The 17,019-nt window shown below is 40.8% G+C and overlaps 2 protein-coding genes across 3 annotated transcripts in view; one reads left to right on the plus strand and one right to left on the minus strand.

The window, feature by feature from the left end:
* Window positions 1–7,762, plus strand: part of EPAS1 (endothelial PAS domain protein 1) — a 41,657-nt gene extending 33,895 nt beyond the window's left edge. For both annotated transcript variants that reach the window (XM_042051855.1, XM_042051856.1), the window contains 6 exons: window positions 355–465; window positions 2,127–2,611; window positions 3,728–3,851; window positions 3,941–4,058; window positions 4,595–4,768; window positions 5,487–7,762. In XM_042051855.1, the coding sequence (XP_041907789.1) occupies window positions 355–465; window positions 2,127–2,611; window positions 3,728–3,851; window positions 3,941–4,058; window positions 4,595–4,768; window positions 5,487–5,638 (1,164 nt within the window). In that variant the 3' untranslated portion in view covers window positions 5,639–7,762. The remainder of the gene's footprint in view (window positions 1–354; window positions 466–2,126; window positions 2,612–3,727; window positions 3,852–3,940; window positions 4,059–4,594; window positions 4,769–5,486) is intronic.
* LOC121675754 (collagen alpha-1(II) chain-like) overlaps window positions 1–17,019 on the minus strand; it is a 91,642-nt gene that overhangs the window by 43,676 nt on the left and 30,947 nt on the right. The window lies entirely within an intron of this gene.

The raw sequence follows: 17,019 nt of genomic DNA on the forward strand, positions 1-17,019 counted from the left end.
TCCAGTCTTAAGAAAAGCATGGAAGTATTGCTAAGTACCTTCTTTCTTGACAGTAGTATTTAATGGTGCACATTTCTTGCTCCTGGTCTAAGTTGCCAAAAAACATTTAAAATAAGAGCACAAATAGGTTCCTGTAATGGGTGCCTATGTTTTGTATTGACAATCTTGTGTCAGAAAAAAGCTTATGATAGAAATGGACAGTTTGGGATTCTGAGGGCACTAAATATACAGTCTGGTCATTCACTTTTTGTAGGAAAGATCTGTTACTGAATAACAGTGTGGTATAAATGTCATGATGCTGAGGCAGGACTGTGGTTGTCTTCCTGCCTATAACAAATTGTTATTTCCATGCAGCCCAGCAGCCCAGGAGATTATTACAGTTCTGTGAATGAAGATCTTAAGATCGAGGTGATTGAAAAACTTTTTGCCATGGACACCGAATCAAAAAGTCAGTGCACCTCCCAGGTAATGAACTTTGTCTTCCAAAAGCCACCAAAATCAGTCCCCTGCTGGTAGACAGTACAGCTGCATGTTTTGTGTGCGGATATTGGGATACAGCATGTAAACCAAATCATGTACACCAAATCTTGGATGCACGTTAACAAAACAGTGCATTTCCAAAAGCTGCCATGTCAATCTGTCCCTTACTCTCTGAAGCACGAGGTTTAGAGTGTTGCTGTGGTGGCATTGCTAAGAAAGGATCACCAGAGAGCTTTCAAAATTTGGAGCCTTCTGTAGATTGGATAAAGAATATAAGCAGCAGCAATTTGTTTTTAAATCCAGCCGAATGACTAATGAGTAAACATCCTTTCTAGAACAAAATATAAATGATTCTTGCAAAACAACCAAATGAGAGAGGAATGCCCCCCATAGCATATATCTCCTTTAACTACAAAATGAAAACTCATTTAAGATACATTCTTCCTGTTTTGCCTCTTGAAGGTTTTCAGAGAGACTTGAGTATTATGTGCACAACAGTAACACACAGTCTCCATCTCCCGCATTCTAATCATGGTGTAAGTGTAGAAATTTCCCCTATAAATAAATAAACCCACTGTTGCAACATTACAGCAAGTGAGCTAGTGAGTAAAAGGTGTGGGCCTGATTCAGCTTATGTAACTTTAGATACTTAATTGAAATGCCTTTGTGAAGAGCTTATACTTTATAGTTAAGAGAAAGGAACAGGCATCACTGATTGGTAGCGCAGACCTCACACTCATCTTCATCTATTAATCCTACAGAAAGTTTGGGGTGCTGGGGTCCAAATTTGCCAACACAATGTACAGGCTTAGGTAGGTTGTAATCCATGTTCTGAAGAAATTTTGGCTAAGGCTGGACATAGAAACAGAAATGAAAGCAAGAGAAAGAGTGGACAGATAGGAGAAAAGTGTGGATCAGGATGAAACTTGGTGCAAGACTTGGCATGTGCAAACTTCAGTATTGTCAGATTCAGCATCTGCTTGTTCAGGTGTGTCCCACCACATCAGCTGCTTTGGTGGGAAAAACGAGTGTTAGAAAAGTGCTGCAGAGGTGTTATGAGCTGACTGGGGGACCAACATTGATTATCCCCTCTGTTCAGCTCTGGTCAAATGCCAAGAGAAGTGACTGTGGGTATGACTAGTCCTCCAAGGGAAAAAAGAATACAGTGTGATAGTATCCTTCTGGCTAAATTTTTTCAACTTTTGCATTTTTAGACACCTTTTTTTTTATGTAGCTGGTTTATGAGAAAGCTGTATTTTCTATTTTAACATGAAAAAGCCTGAGGTTGAACTATGTGCCACATGTTGCAGAGTCTTGGCAGACAAGTTATTCAAAGCTTAGTGAAACAATATCTACTTCAGATCACAGTGATGCTGGAGGCTGCATGCAAGCTGCTTTACCAAATATTGCTCCTCTGGGAGGTTTTTTCCTTTGGTTTGTTGTCTTAATTTTGCTGCTGATGATATGAGCATGTATGCTAGCACAGAACTAAGACGTCTTTAAACAGGAGTTGGCCAGTTTCATTAGGTAAATTTGGCATACAGTGATTTTTCATCTTTGCATCTGTTAGTATTCCGTATCACACTAACTGCCACAACTGTTACTAACTTACAGTTTCTTTATGAACTTCCTTTATCTTTGCACAGACTGACTTTAGTGAACTGGACCTTGAAACCTTGGCTCCTTACATTCCTATGGATGGAGAAGATTTCCAGCTCAGCCCCATCTGCCAAGAAGAACATCCTCTCTCTGAAAGTGCACAAAATACCCAGCAGAGTCTAAGTAGCATGAGTACCATCTTCCAACCCCTCACTCCTACTTCACAGAATCAGTTCCTCCCAGAGAAATATTGCCCACAGCTAGCAAATGAAAAAATGAACTCTGGTCATGGGTCCCTATCATCAGTGTTCTTCAACAATATGAGTAGGTCATCACTGCCACCACACCATGACCAAGCCAGCACTCCCCTGTCTTCGATGGGAGGAAGACCAAACATCCAGTGGCCACCTGATCCCCCATTAGAATATGTTCCTGCAAAATGGAGACTCATGGATAAATACTCAGGATCCCTATCAAGTTCCCCCTCGGGGCCACCAATAACTTCCCAGAGGGTGCCCATATATAAAAAAAGGTGCGTGTTTCTGTGGTATAACTATGTATATTTATCCAGAAAATATTTTGGGAAATGAGAAGGGTCATAATCTTGAAAATAAACTTTTCTCAATTCAGCTGAAACAATTAGTTGTGATAGGCATCAGACTGCAGCTCTGGGGAAATTATTGTGGTGCTCTCCCAGTGGCAGTGAGTCTGGAGGAAGCAGAAGTCGGCTAATTTTGCATTGCCTGTAATGATACGCAAATGAATTTCCTGCTGGTCCAGTTAAAATTACACCAGTAATTTTGCAAAGCTTTATGCAATTTAAGAACAGTACCAAAAAGACTTACTGGTCCAGCAGTAGCAGGGACACACACATACCTTCTTACCTTGCATTTATTTTCTGCACAACAGAAAATGGGGAAGAGGGAGGAATGAAAGTACATTATTGCTGGCATATGTAGATACTACAGCCAAGACTTAAATTGCAGGCTCTTTTTCTACAACCTTTTTGTTTGCTTTCGTACACATGTGAACGGTATGTGATGAGATGTAGATCAGAGGGTGTAGTCCTAGAAGTTGCCCCATACTAGAAGTTTCTCTCTAGCTCTTGTGTTTTCAGCGTTGGTCACACTGACATGTTCAGGAAGTACATAAAATAGCGATGGTCATTTTAAAATGTGAAGCTGTGCAGTTTGCTTCCTGGGATTTCTTGTTGGCAGAAATACCAGTGTCTGAATGCGCATCTGGAAAGAAAGGGTTTGTCCCCAGTCAGCAGCTTGTTCATACTTAATGTGTAAAGTATGAACTGTGTTCATACTTAGTGCATAAAGCAAGGGGACATGCATGGCTCTCAAATCTAATTCTTAAGAATTATATGACTTTCTTTTCCACAGCATTTTTCTGTCTGCCTGGAGATCCCTAGGGGCTGTTTATGCTAAACTTTCCTAAGTCTTTGATCCCAAACGTCAAAAGTTTCTAAAGATGGTGGGATGACTAATAAAAGGAAATACAAACATTTGATGTTTTAGATCCGTCCACTGACAAATCTCAGACACCTTAAATGTCTTTAAATGAAAGAAGAATCTGTATATATGAACAAGATGATTTCGATCTGCCTCCCTGGGCACTCACAAGGATCTCTTCTCCACAGGCCCCTGGATGCTTTTGGACAACGAGGCATAGATGTAAACCCAGCAAGACTTGCTCTGTCCAACAGTTTGAAACTGAAGCGACAGCTGGATTATGAAGAACAAGCTTTGCAACAACTGAGTGGGGTAATCATAAGGAATGCATCCCCTTAACAACTTTGGACTCATCACGGTCATCAGTGTAATTGTTTGTTTTGCTTCCCTTCTCATTCTAGGGAGATCCATCTGTCATTAACCCATCTCACTTAATGTGGAAGAGAATGAAATTTCTCAAGGGGGAAAACTGTTCCTTGGTTACAGAAAAGAAGTCTCTCAGCACAAGTGTTCTTACTGGTAAGACAAAAGAAAGTGGTTTTGCAATGTTACATATTGAAACACCGTTTTAAGACAAGTTGAATAGGGAAAAAAGTTCTTTCAAAAGGAAAGGTAAATAAGCTGTGTAAATATTACACTAAGCTAAAATTAAAGATCAAGTTGTATCACTAAGAGCTGAACAATTTAAAAGTACATTTGATAAATACCAGTTAGTTGGCTTCATGTACGTTCACACACTTGCTTTGGAGGGAACAGAAATCAGCTTAATGGAGCTGTGTTTACCTCCTGCTGATCCAAGGTGTGAATATCACAGAGCTAGAACAGATACTGCTGCTCTGCAGCACTGTGCTTCCTTACACAAGCATATCTTGACTGCAATACTACTGCTAGAGCTGGGGCTGTTTCTAGACTTCCTTTGTGATAAGACGCAGATTTTCCTATGCTGTGACACCACCACACCGAGGTTCACTTTGCTTTGGATCAGTATAATCTACTATAATTATTACAATGGCTTCATTTAACTTTCTTTTTTTTCCCTACTATGTAAATAACAGATGAATTTTTCTGTAACTCGAGAGGTCTGAGCCAACCAATGAATCAACTGCAGCAGCAGCATCAACCCACCTGTGAAAGTCTGGGTGAGAATTTGAAAGCAGGAGCGTTTCCCCCTCTGTTTTACAGTTCCCATTGTCAGGACTACAGTGTCCAGCCAGCTCATAAAGCATCAGGTAAGAGCTGTCAAACACAGAAATTGGAAAATGCTGGTATTTTGTTCCAATACTAATAAAAGGAAATTTTGATTGAAAAAAAAACCACACAAAAATATGGAGGAGGATAATAAAGCAAGATCCAAATATAGCACAAAAAATTAGTTGTGTGGTTTAGTATGAAACTGTAATGTTTACATTTGTAGTATATGAGAAAAGTATTTTTACGCTTCATTTCAATTAAACTTAACACCTTTTCACCTTGGAGGTCCTGTCATCCTCCAGCCATACTCTTGTCTTGTGACGGAATTGATTATTGCATTGTACTAAACAACTCTGCTGAAACACTGATATGGAAGTTGGTAGCTTAGTCTTAACATGTGCCTTTTAAATGTTGAAATAAGTAATTAAAGGGGACGTGTATCTGTTCTTTTTAATACACGAGGGGAGTGGGTGTCAATTCAGAGACCATGTCTTTTACTACAGCTTTCCTCATCTGCACCAATACAGTTTTTCTCAGAGCAATCAGAATTTGGGGTGGAGGTGAAAAATTGCACTTGTTTGTGTGACACCCTTGCAGCAGTTTAAGGCAGAGCACGGGTTTGCTCTGACACCTGGAACTACTGGTGGTTTTATTGACATAAAAACAGAATGAAACTGGTGTAAACAGAAGAGGTGGGAGGAAAAAAGTGCCCTTTCTGGTCTCAGCACCATAACTTGCTTCACTGCTGTGTTCCAGGTATGACGAGTCGCCTGCTGGGGCCCTCCTTTGAACCCTACTTGTTGCCTGAGCTGACGAGATATGACTGTGAGGTGAACGTGCCTGTGTTGGGCAGCTCGATGCTGCTGCAGGGCAGCGAACTGCTCCGAGCACTGGACCAGGCGACCTGAGCAATCCCGCAATATTCCGTGGCCTATACTGTTCAAAACAGCTTCCGTTTTTAAATATATTTTTGCAAGTAGACAATTTCTAATACCAGTACACTTTTACAGGATTTTACTTAGATATTGAACTTGTCCACATTACCAAATAGTGGCCTTTTGAAGTTACTCACTTTATTATTCATATTAAAGAAATACATCTACTGTATTTTCTCTATTGCAATTAAAGTGGTGTTTAGAGAGTTTGATTACCCTCCCCTTATCTCATTACCTGTAATTTATATTCTGAATTTTTTTTTTTTTTCAAATGTCATGCTATTAAAAAGCTGTGGTATAAATGCCTCATCATGTGATACTTTGGCTGCAGTACTGCAAAGATATATTTTTATTGCCAAAGATGAATGAAACAAATTTGATCTCCAACCACAGTTTTTTGTTGATCTGCCAAATTAAAATCCTTTGAGTCTTTCTGTTTTCCAGCATTTATTTTATTGTAACTTCAATAACTTTTGGAAAAGCATACTAAGGAAAAATCCCAGCCTTCTGCCTCCCATCCCTATCCTTCATTTTTATACACTTTGTTGAAAGAAATGTGAATGGTGAAATGCAATGTTTGTGGGTATCTGTGAAAGTTGCACGTTTTAAGCTTTTTTTCTCAGAAGCAAGCCACATTCTCAGCTGCCTTAACCTGGCTTAGCTCTACAGCCAAGGGAGTCCTACAGATTTGCCCCAGTGGAGGATTTAGACCTGTGTTTTTGTTTGTGTTGAGGTTTCTTGTTTTGTTCTTTGTTGTTGCCTTTTATTTTTTACACAAAACATTTTTTTTTTTTTTAATTATTATTTCTCTCTGGGTCAGTTGTTAATCATCTCTTGGTACTTCTGCTATATCTATGACACAACTACTTTAAGAGCTGTTTCTGCTAGAAACTTGCAGTATTTGTTATGATGTTGCTGATATTTCAGGAATCGGAGCAGTGGCCAGTACTAACACCTCTGATTAATGTTACCCTTTTTCATTTTGTACGCTAGCTAGCAATATAATTGCAATATTGAATCAACAAATCTCAAAGTAGTATTTCCCAGTGTATTAGGCTAACTCAGTTATAATTAGATAAAAAGAATTAGGGACTGCATAGTGAGATGAATAGCCAGCAGGGAGGTCTCTCATTTTTACTTGCCTTGCATTAATCAGTAGCTAAAAAGTCATTAAAAGGCAGCCAGACATTTTCAGAGCTCCTTTCCAACTATCATTAATTGTCATACACGTACTTGAAAAATAGGGCTTTGAATCCTTTCAAAGGGTTTTGAAAGTTCAAGTTACAACATCTCTAAACAGCAGGAAATATAAGTAAAAGGCAGATGAGCAGTTCTGACTTTAAAATACAGACTTAGATCTATGTTGGGATGTATCATCTTGTTTCCTCCACTGGTATAAATCACTGTAGATTCACTGAAGAAAATGAAACAGTGGCAAAGTACTAAAGGTAAAACTCTGGCCCAGAAACTTAGAACAAAAATATTTTTGAGACTTCTGAGTCTGCTGAAGCCTGGTATATAAAATTGCTTTTTATCATGCACTGACACTTGCATAGAGAGAGCCTTGGGTTCGTAGAGCACTTCAGAGTTCGCTGTGTTAAGCGAGTCTTAACCACACATACCTAGAAAAGCTGAAGGCCTTTTGTTATGGGTACATGATGTAAAAAAAATATACTCCCTATTGTAGGCAACCTTTCAAGAGTTTATTACCAAAAATAATCTACTCCTAAAGTGAAGTTATTACTGTGTGGAAAAAATTTATTGTAAGGATCAAAATGTGATGAAAATTGGCCATCCAGATTTGTCAAATTTGCAGTAGCACAGACTTAAGGCTTCAAGGATTAAAGACACTTGAATACTGCTCTTCTGTTTCTTATTTGTGTAGTTTCAGCATTAAAAATGTTATACCCTAACAGTTTACTAAAACACTCTGAAAAAATATTCCATGTCTTAATATTAATCATATTTTTATCATAATTATTTCATAATCTATATTGCTGAATTCTTATTGACAATATTATAACTGTATGGGAACCTTAACTTGATAAGGAAATGTATTTTGACACTGATACCTTATTAAAGTATACTGATCCTAAATTCTTTGTGACTCATTTGCTATGAATTTGTTATTTGTTGTATCATTGTAAAACAAAAGTATTTATTAAATTATTTATAGAAATTAAAGGTTTGCACTGATCTTTGAAGACTGAAAGAACAATCAAATGTCACCCATATTTGAGAGCTCGGAATGAGCCTGCCAAAGGTCCATACTGCTTTGTAGAGTTTACCCATCTTTCTTCAAATGAAGAATTAATGCCCTGAAGGCCACTGCCCTTCTGAAACTTGTCCTGTGTCTCAGACTGCTGCTTCCATGCTGAGGGTGCCTTTTGTAATGCTACCCTTACACTTACAAAAAAAAAAAAAAAAGGGAAAATTAAGACTACCAAATCACAGTTTAGAGGCTGAATTGCCACAGTTCCCAACCTGAGTTTTGGTGGAGAAACAGAAGCCATCATATTCTAGCAGTCCTGACAAACCCATGATTAATGGGCTTTCCCCATCAAATCCTTCCAAGCCTGTGCTTCACCCTCACAGTCGATAATCCCAATGCTGTTAAACAGGTCAATCCTTTTCCATATAGAAAATGCCAGTTTTTTCCTGTGTAATTACACCAATTGCATAGTAGGAGGACAAACACATTAAGAAATTCATTTCCAAACATGCACTTCAACTGCAGGGCTGTGTGAAAGCTGTTAATGCTTGACCCTTCTGATAACTGCCTTTGAAACATTCAGTGCCCACACAGGCACCAGCGAGCTGCTCAAACAGCAGCAAATCCTGTGAAGAGCCTGCAAAAGTGGGCTATCATTACCTCCTTTCTTAGATTGGACACTCAGTAGGAGTAGAAACCAAATCCTTGCCTCTATGTCTGTTGTAACTAACGATACAAAACTCTCCCTTTTAAAGTATCCCCTTAGTCTTGGGGACATTTGGACAAAGACTAACTCAGTATAGCAGATCTTAATCCAACTGAGTATTGGAAAAAAACCAATCTCTAAAATGGAGGTTAACCTGTTCAGATCAACTTCTACCTTTTAAAGATTGTAATAGCTAACTGTTAATATAAATATTGCTGTCAGGAAATTTTTTTTGGGGTATCCAAACAGCTGATTGTTCACACTCTCATACTTAAGGTGGTCCTGCATTCACCATTCCCATGTTCAAATAGCTGAAGGAACATATTAGTAGTGCCTTGAGCTGCTTTTTTTCTTTCCCCCTCTACAGCTAAACACTTCTCATGTTAGTGAGTTTTAGTGGTTTTTCCTTACATATATGAGAATCGTGGACAGCTAAACTCTGACAGTACAATTTACATACCCCAAAGACCCAAACCCTGGTCAGAAACACAATGCAACCTATGTATTAAGAGCTGAGTTTTGTTCTGCTGAACAGGGATTTATTGCAGCTTTTAATTTTTTTTTCTTCCCAGTAGGCCAGAAGTGCTTAAAATTCAGCGTACATCATCTTTCACTGCCTAAAAGCACCATTTCTTGGCATCAGACTTTGTATCTCTAACAGCACAGCACTGATCCTAACAATGTTATTCAACACTCATTACATTCTGCTGAAAAATTGGCCTGTTTTGCCAAGCTCTCATGACTTGGGCTGGTCTCAGTCTCTGGCTGATTATCAAGTCTATCGTCTTTTTAAAATGATCAAGCAGCCATTTTTCCTAGAACACAGATTTCACTCAGGTAAGATTCATAATGTCTATCAAAGAAATGCTTGTAACAAAATACATGTGATTACTAATAAAAAACCAAGAAAGCCCAGAAAACTTGGATAACAAAGTCCAACTGTCTTTTCATTGGAGACACAGGCTCCTAAGCCATACTGAGATCGGCAGACACTACGTGATTCATCACACTCACTTGGAGCAGCATGCAGAGTACAGGAAAACTAACACACAGATGCTCCAGTTCTAGGTGGTAAAGGTTTCATCTGTTACTTCTACCTGAGGAGCTTTATAAAGCTATTCACAGACATGCCACATGCATGTGTGTGTGTATACATTTTTTAATTTTTTTTTTAAGTACAGTGGAGAACTGGAAATATTCCGCTACTTCTAAATAAACAGCTTATTTTTTCTTCCCCCTCATACCCTAATTATAGGCTTCCTAAGGGAGGAAGAAATAATTTCTAAGAAAAAAAGCAAGTCCTTAACAATATTTTATTAGGACACTGTCTGTCCCACATCCCTGTCCTGCTCCCTTAGCACAAACCTTAGCAAAAACACAGGACAAAGGCTGCCTTTTGGGTTCCTGGGGCTGCATCTGAGCCCACCCTTGCCCGCAGCGGGGGGGGGCGGGGAGCAGGCGTGGATTCTTGCTGCTCCAGGCTCAGTTCATTGATGTTTCCTTAGTTAACTGATACAACAAAAGCACCAGCAGAAGGCTCCAGTAATTGGGACATACCCCAGTTTTGGGTGTTTGCATTAAAAATGCATTCAAATAAACAAAAATTTTTCAAAAGTGAGAAAAACCTTAGCTACTGTTTTTATGCTGTTGTTTGTCTGAAAGCCAGCCTGAAGTTTTGGAAGCTTGTGATGTGCCACAGGTCTCACATGGAACATTTTCCTTGAAGAAGTCCTAAATTCCTGTAATCAAGAAGCTACTTAATTCCCTTCAGTCATTCCTCCCAGTTAGTAATGTGGCTAGCAAGTCTCATTAGGGAACAGCAGCACATGCATGAGCTTGGCTTGCAAGGACTACAACACTGCAAGCCAACCAACACCAGTCCTTGACACGCTGGAAGCAGCAGCAGCTGTGTCGCACCTTGTGCACTATCTGATGTGGAAATTCCTGCATCTTAACTGCACCTGGGTTGCATCTCAAAAATCCCAACTCCTTTTAGCTTTATTTAAAAAAAAAAAAAAAATCCCAAATCATCCCCCAAACTCCTCACTTGAAAAGCCTGTGTTTAGGTCTTGGAATTACAGACAAAGCTGGCAAGATAGATCCTCAAAGGCACCGGCACCAGAAACCAGAGTGACTTTGCCCCACCAGGCGTATTTTAATATTTGGGGTCTGGCTGTTGATCTTTGAAGGACTGGCACTGGCTCTAGGGACTGAAGCTGTCTCCCCACAGCACTGGCAAAGGCAAACCAGAAGAAAACTACCTCAAGCATTGCCTCCTCCAGGCTCATTGGTGTCACCCTCCAGTGCACAGTTCCAGGACTAAAGGTCCTAAATAAACCACAGCAGCACGGCACCACCATCTTGATGGCTTGTTCATCCATCAAACATGGAAAGTCCTCTCGTCTCTCAACAGCTGAACACGTTTCCTAGCTGCAGCAAGCAACTGCAATCACTTAGTCTTGACTCCTGTCCTTTTCTCCAACCCTGATGCCATTCCTTCCACTAGCCCCTGGTCCTTACATAGGTCTGTGGTTTCATTATTCTGTTTTCTGCCTCATGCTGCCTTCCCCTTGCCCAGCTCACCTTCCCTGACAAACCTGCTCCAATCTGTCCCATCTCTACACAGCCCTCATTGCAGGCAGCAGTTTTCTGTGAGGATTTGGGGAGTTGCAGTGTGGGTTCTTTCTCATCATGTCCTTGCCTTGGCTTCCTGTTTGATATGACTATCAGCCAGACTCCCAAGCCCTTTTCACCCAAATCTCAGCTTCTCTGGTTCTTGAGTTGAGCTCGTGTTAAAAATGTCCAAACCCCATTCCCACTCTAACCACGGGGCATAACAGATCACAATCCTTTGCCTGACATGAAAGCAGATTTAATGCTCCAGCTCACAAGAAGTCAGTGCATTCTCCCAAGAGCTGCAACACCACCCCTGAGTCATTTCATACATTTTCCTCAGCTGTTACATGCCTACTTCCATTTGCTATTCAGGAAAGCAGTGGTGGGGTATGAATGAAAAAGGTTCTGCTGGCTTACAGAAAATGTAGTGTCTCTTTTATCAGCCCTTTGACACAGTGCTTCAAGAAAAATCCCAGCAAATTTCAGATGTGCACATAATTTATCCTGCAGTTTTGGAAATCAGAGCAGAGTTGAGCAGGTTTCCCAGATGGCTGAACTCTGGTCTGTAAAGCCAGAACAATTTCCCAGCCATAACAGGAGCAGGATGGGTTTGCTCTTTTAGTCTTATCAGCACCACAGAACTAACACTAGTGGGAAGAGAATCCATATTTGTGGCTCCCCAAACCTTCTTCCCATACAAATACTTGCTTGTTCAGGACAAGAGTTAAGCCTGAGACAGAGAGAGGTGCATACACTTGTTAGACTGCTGCCAAATGCTGCTATGCACTTGACGGACACCAACAAGCTCACAAAGGGTGTGATTTCCAAATCCAACTTATCCATCAGTATTTTCAGCCCTGGACAATCCTTATATGCTCACTCCAGAGTTTGGCTGCGCAGAATTTGGAGAACCCTGGGGTGCCCCAGAGGAGAGTGATCTGTGGGTATCTCTCTCTGTCTAAGTCAGAAAAATCAAAGTTAAGACTCACGCAGGAAAACTAAAACCCACTCATATGTCCACTGGAGAGAGTGACAGGAAAGTGATTACAATGCCAATTCAGCAGAATTTTCCAGAACAAAGCTATTTTTAAAGACATTGGCAGGAATGCATTTTCCCAGTTACAACTGTTTATGCAACTGAATTATATTTTATATTCTCTAGTGGGGGGGGAAAAAAAATCAAACAAACCCAGCAGCTTGAAAATTATGCTCTTTTTTTCTCAAGATGTTGGTAAACACCAAATTTGAGATAGAAGGGGAAAGCACAATTACAAAAATCCCACAACTGTCAAACCCCCAGACCAAAGCACACAGCTCCCTGGCATTATTTTGTAGCAGAAGTTGAGCAAAATTCTAAGTGGCAAACCACAAAAGTTGCCTCATATAATGAGCCTTATGATCCATACAAATACATATTATTTTAGTTCAGCCTCTCCTCCACACAGCAGCACCACAACGGTACTACACTGGATCAAACGAAGCATAAAATGGGTGTCGTCACCATCCTTTTTTAGATGCATCACATGACATCCATTGGCTTTTTCCTGGAAGAGCAGGCAATACTAATTGTGTCTATGCTTTACTGCTAACACAGATAGTGCTGTCCTTAACTGCAGCCCCCAGAACACACCAGGAGTTCACAGAAATCAAACCAATGGAAGTTTACCAGGAAAGCAGGTTGCTCTTCTTTATTTTAACTTCAGCTGCAAACATCATGAAGAGTTTTCCTGTGCCTTGCTCAACTACAGAGGTGCTATTTTTAAAACATATTTACACCTTCTAACACAGGTTGTTGCTCACAACTTCAATTTTAATCTTTAGTCAGTTTTTGGAGTGTGCAGTATGATCTATTTCAGGGCCATTTTGATCACCACAGAAATCTCAAAGATGAAAGTGACACCAACACTGAATAATTCTTGGTGAACTTCCCTCTTCCCTCTCAAAACCTCTCTCCTGCAGAAGAGATTGTTTAATGACAGGCAAAACCTTGAAAAACTGCGTGGTGGGTTCGCTTTTATCCAGCGCCCCTTTTTGCCTTCCCCAGATCGACAGCAAACAGCCACCCAAGCACTCTGAAAAGTGGACATAAACCTGGCTATTTTAACCATCAATTGTATCTTAATATACTGAACAAACACTTTAACTTGTACTTTCATTTTTAGAGGGACTTCTTCAACATCCCCCCTTACACATTCTCCCTCCCTTCATTCAAAACAAAGAAGAAATCATCTTAAAGTCACTAAAACACTTGTCTGGGTAACCAGCAGAGGAACCAGGAGCCCATGAAATATCTGGAACTCCTTGGAAAGACAGGGAACAGGGAATATTCAAGTCAACAGTACTCTCATTCTTCTTTCTGCAACAGTCCTTGCTGGGCAGGGTTTGTTTGCACTGAGGTTTGTATTAGAAACACACACACTTAGCTAAATTACACAAATTCCACAAACCTATGCTGAAAATAATAAACAGAGTGAAAAGTGCCCATGCCCAGCACTCAAGAGCCACAACAGGTGCCTCTGGATGGCAGACTGCCATGATGGCCATATTCAAAACACTTGTCCCAAAACCTGCTCAAAGAAGTGATCCTCCTTCCTCCCCCTTCCCTTTTTTCCATATAGTCCCCCCTTTCCATGGAAACATCTCAAAGAGTATTTTGATCCTTATAGGCAAAATCATGTCCTGACTCATGTCTGGGAAATAAATCCCATGTACCTACAAAACCTACGTTACAAAGTGGTTGCTAAGGGGTGACGACCATTCACAAGACCCTGAAAAACGGGTCTTCTGCAGCCTGTGGCAGGAGCTCATGCTCTCCATAGGCCCTCCTGATCCTGGCATGGGAGCACCCAGCACGCTGCATGACCAGTAGTGGCTGTGCCCAGCAGACACTGCTGCTCCTTGGGCCAGAAGGGCGGTGGCTGAAGAAGCTGCACATTTCATGTGCTGTCCCCAACACAGGTCACCTCTACAACACCCACCTACTTAGGTTTGATGTCGGTAATGCACAATCCACTTATATATGGAGCAAGGGGGTAAATACACCTGGAAATGCATTACTTCCATGGTTCATGGAAATACTTTGTGGCTGCGCATTACAGAGCAATGCCATTCACAGCAAAAGCTGCCTAACACGAAATTGCCCCAGGGAGCTTTCCAAACCCCATACATTCTACTGTCACACTAAACCTCCAAGCTTCACTGCCCAAAGGGCAACAGCTTAGCACACCTCCTACACCAATGTCCTACCCTGTTCTTCCCAGTGAGACAAACCAAGACAGCAACTTGCTAGGGCTGAAAGCAGCACTACAGTCACACTTGTGCTCAGCCCCTCACTCACAATGATCACACGGTGATCATACACCTCTCCAATTTGCAGGAATCCCCAGCCATACCCTTCCTTTCCTCACTACCAAGATGGCAAACTCTCCTCCTGAATGAACATCTCCAGCTCACTTTTCCACAATGTCCAACAGCATTTAGAAATCCTCTTCCAGATGCTCTTACTGGAAATGCAGATGCCACAATTACGAAAGGAGTTCTGGGATCCCAACTGTACTAGTGTGACTCATCTTTGAAAGAAGTATTTCAAAATACTTCTTCGAAATACACCAAAACATACATTCAAATTACTTGTTCTTTTTTTTTTAAGTGAGCTACAGAAGAAAAAGGACATGAAGTCACACAGTGACGTGCAGCACACACACTGCAGTTGGACAGACCTAGTTTTGACAGTACGAGATGCATGCAGAAATCAATCAGTTCATACCTAAAGAGATATGGGCTTGTGTGACTAATCTCTGCTAACAAAACTAGGCATTCAAACCCAAATTTTAAAACTACTATGTTGTAGCTGTACAGCTACACTAAAAACAGGAGATTGCTGCACCTGTACCACACAGTGCCAGTAACTGAACTAATGCTGAAAGAGGAAAATCACCACTCTTCAGGATCTCCCATCAAGATCCAAACAGGTATTTTTGCAATAACCAAGGGAACAGGACAGAGTGTATTTGAAAGCAGAAGTCAGGAAGATACAAAGAGTCCTTTCTGAAAACAATGCCAAGTATTCTCTCAGATTTTTAAATAGAAACAACAAGTAGCCCATCATCCATTTCTACACAGTTATAACATGTTCCTGCCCAACATATCTTTCTACTGATAACTTATTACATCTTCATGTTTCTCTGCTCTATTAAAAAAAAGCCAACCAACCAATCAACCAAGCAACCAACCAAAAAAATCACGTGACAGGCTCATTTGGATTTTTCAGCTTCTTGTGTCTCCTCTTAAAAGCTACAGAAATGTAATTTACATGCTCTAAAAAATGAGCTACTTTAAAAGCTTAACTTTTTAGACAGCTCAGAGAAGATGTCTGTCATCCTTTCATTTCCAAGCAGCAGTTTGTGTAGATTTTAGTACAATCAATTCATGTCTATGTCATGTTTCATTTTCATGCTTCATTTTACAAGCCCACTAATCAGACTAATGAGGTTGAATGTGAAGAAATCCCTTTGTTTCAAGCTGAACAGCCTCTGAAACCACAGTTATAATGGTCTTTCTTTGCTTATTCATTTCCTGTTTGCAAGTAATAAAAAAAAAAAAAAAAAAAAAAGGCATTACAGTGTTTTTCTGCTAAACTCTAAAGGCAGAAAGCCATTGTAGTACAACATCCCCTGTAATTTGCAGGAGCTCAGGCTGTATGTTCCTGTAAGGGAGTCACAGTGCCTTCTGCTTTGTGAGCATGCTTAAATGAAAGTAAAATCTTATTAACTTCTTTGGGAGGGTCACGAATATGTTCTATATATTCCAAAGCGGGGGGCTTAAGACAGTCCAGTGAGCAAATGCCTGTCTGCAGGCAGCAGGGAATTTGTGCTGTGCTGAGCACACTCCCACATGGAGTCATCAATACCCCACATGCCTGTGTACAACATGTCTAGGACCTGCCTGGGGACTGGGAACTTCCTGGCTCCTTGGCCCATCTAAACCATCAGCCTCACATATACAGATAATCCATGGCATGAGACAGAAGCTAGAGGTGAGGAACGGAAATTCCTACTCAGAGAGCCCACCAGCGCTCCTCGGAGCTTTCTGTCACGCGTCAGTAGGAACACAGAGAGATGCACCGAGAGACCTACAAGGGAATACACCCAATTATGGGACAGTGCCACTAAAGGCAACACTGTCTACCTTCCAACAGCTCTAATAAATTTGAAATCACAATCTCTAAAGAATTGAATTTGCTCATTCTGATGTTGGGTTGTTTTTTTCTTTGACATCACATACAAGCAAGGTTTGGTTTTGATCCTCTAAATGCCTAAGGAGCTGCCTGGACCACCTGCTGAACAAGTGACAAGTACATTGCAGAGTTAGGGGATCACGGAGCATTCCACCAAGGTTACTATGCCACTAGACCTGCCCAGAATGAATACAAAAGGTTCAACTATGGTTCAGAGTTCTCTGAAAGAAGCTGGATATACCTGTAAAGGGGCACAGAAACGGAGAGGGGGCAAGTTTCTCTTTTTAGCCTGTAGCATGATGACAGCACAAGCAGCACAGTGCCATGGTTTACATCTGAGGATGGTCCCACTCCCAGTCAAAGCACAATATCTATAGACAAAATCCAGGCAATCCATTTCCTCCTAAAGCTGTAAGTCAAAAATAGAAGCACACTCCTGCTACAATACATCCCAGGGTATGACAGAAGCTTTAAGTCCTTCACAGATCACCAAGAACATCAGTAGGGCTTTAGGGAATTAGTCATACCAATTACTAACCCTCCTGTCCCCAGCCAGACCATAGAGAAGGGATGAAGATGTCAGA

The sequence above is a fragment of the Corvus kubaryi genome, unplaced genomic scaffold (assembly GCF_017639235.1).
Source record: "Corvus kubaryi isolate FWS band 111438036 unplaced genomic scaffold, C.kubaryi_AGA036_p1.0 76, whole genome shotgun sequence".
Classification (NCBI taxonomy): domain Eukaryota; kingdom Metazoa; phylum Chordata; class Aves; order Passeriformes; family Corvidae; genus Corvus; species Corvus kubaryi.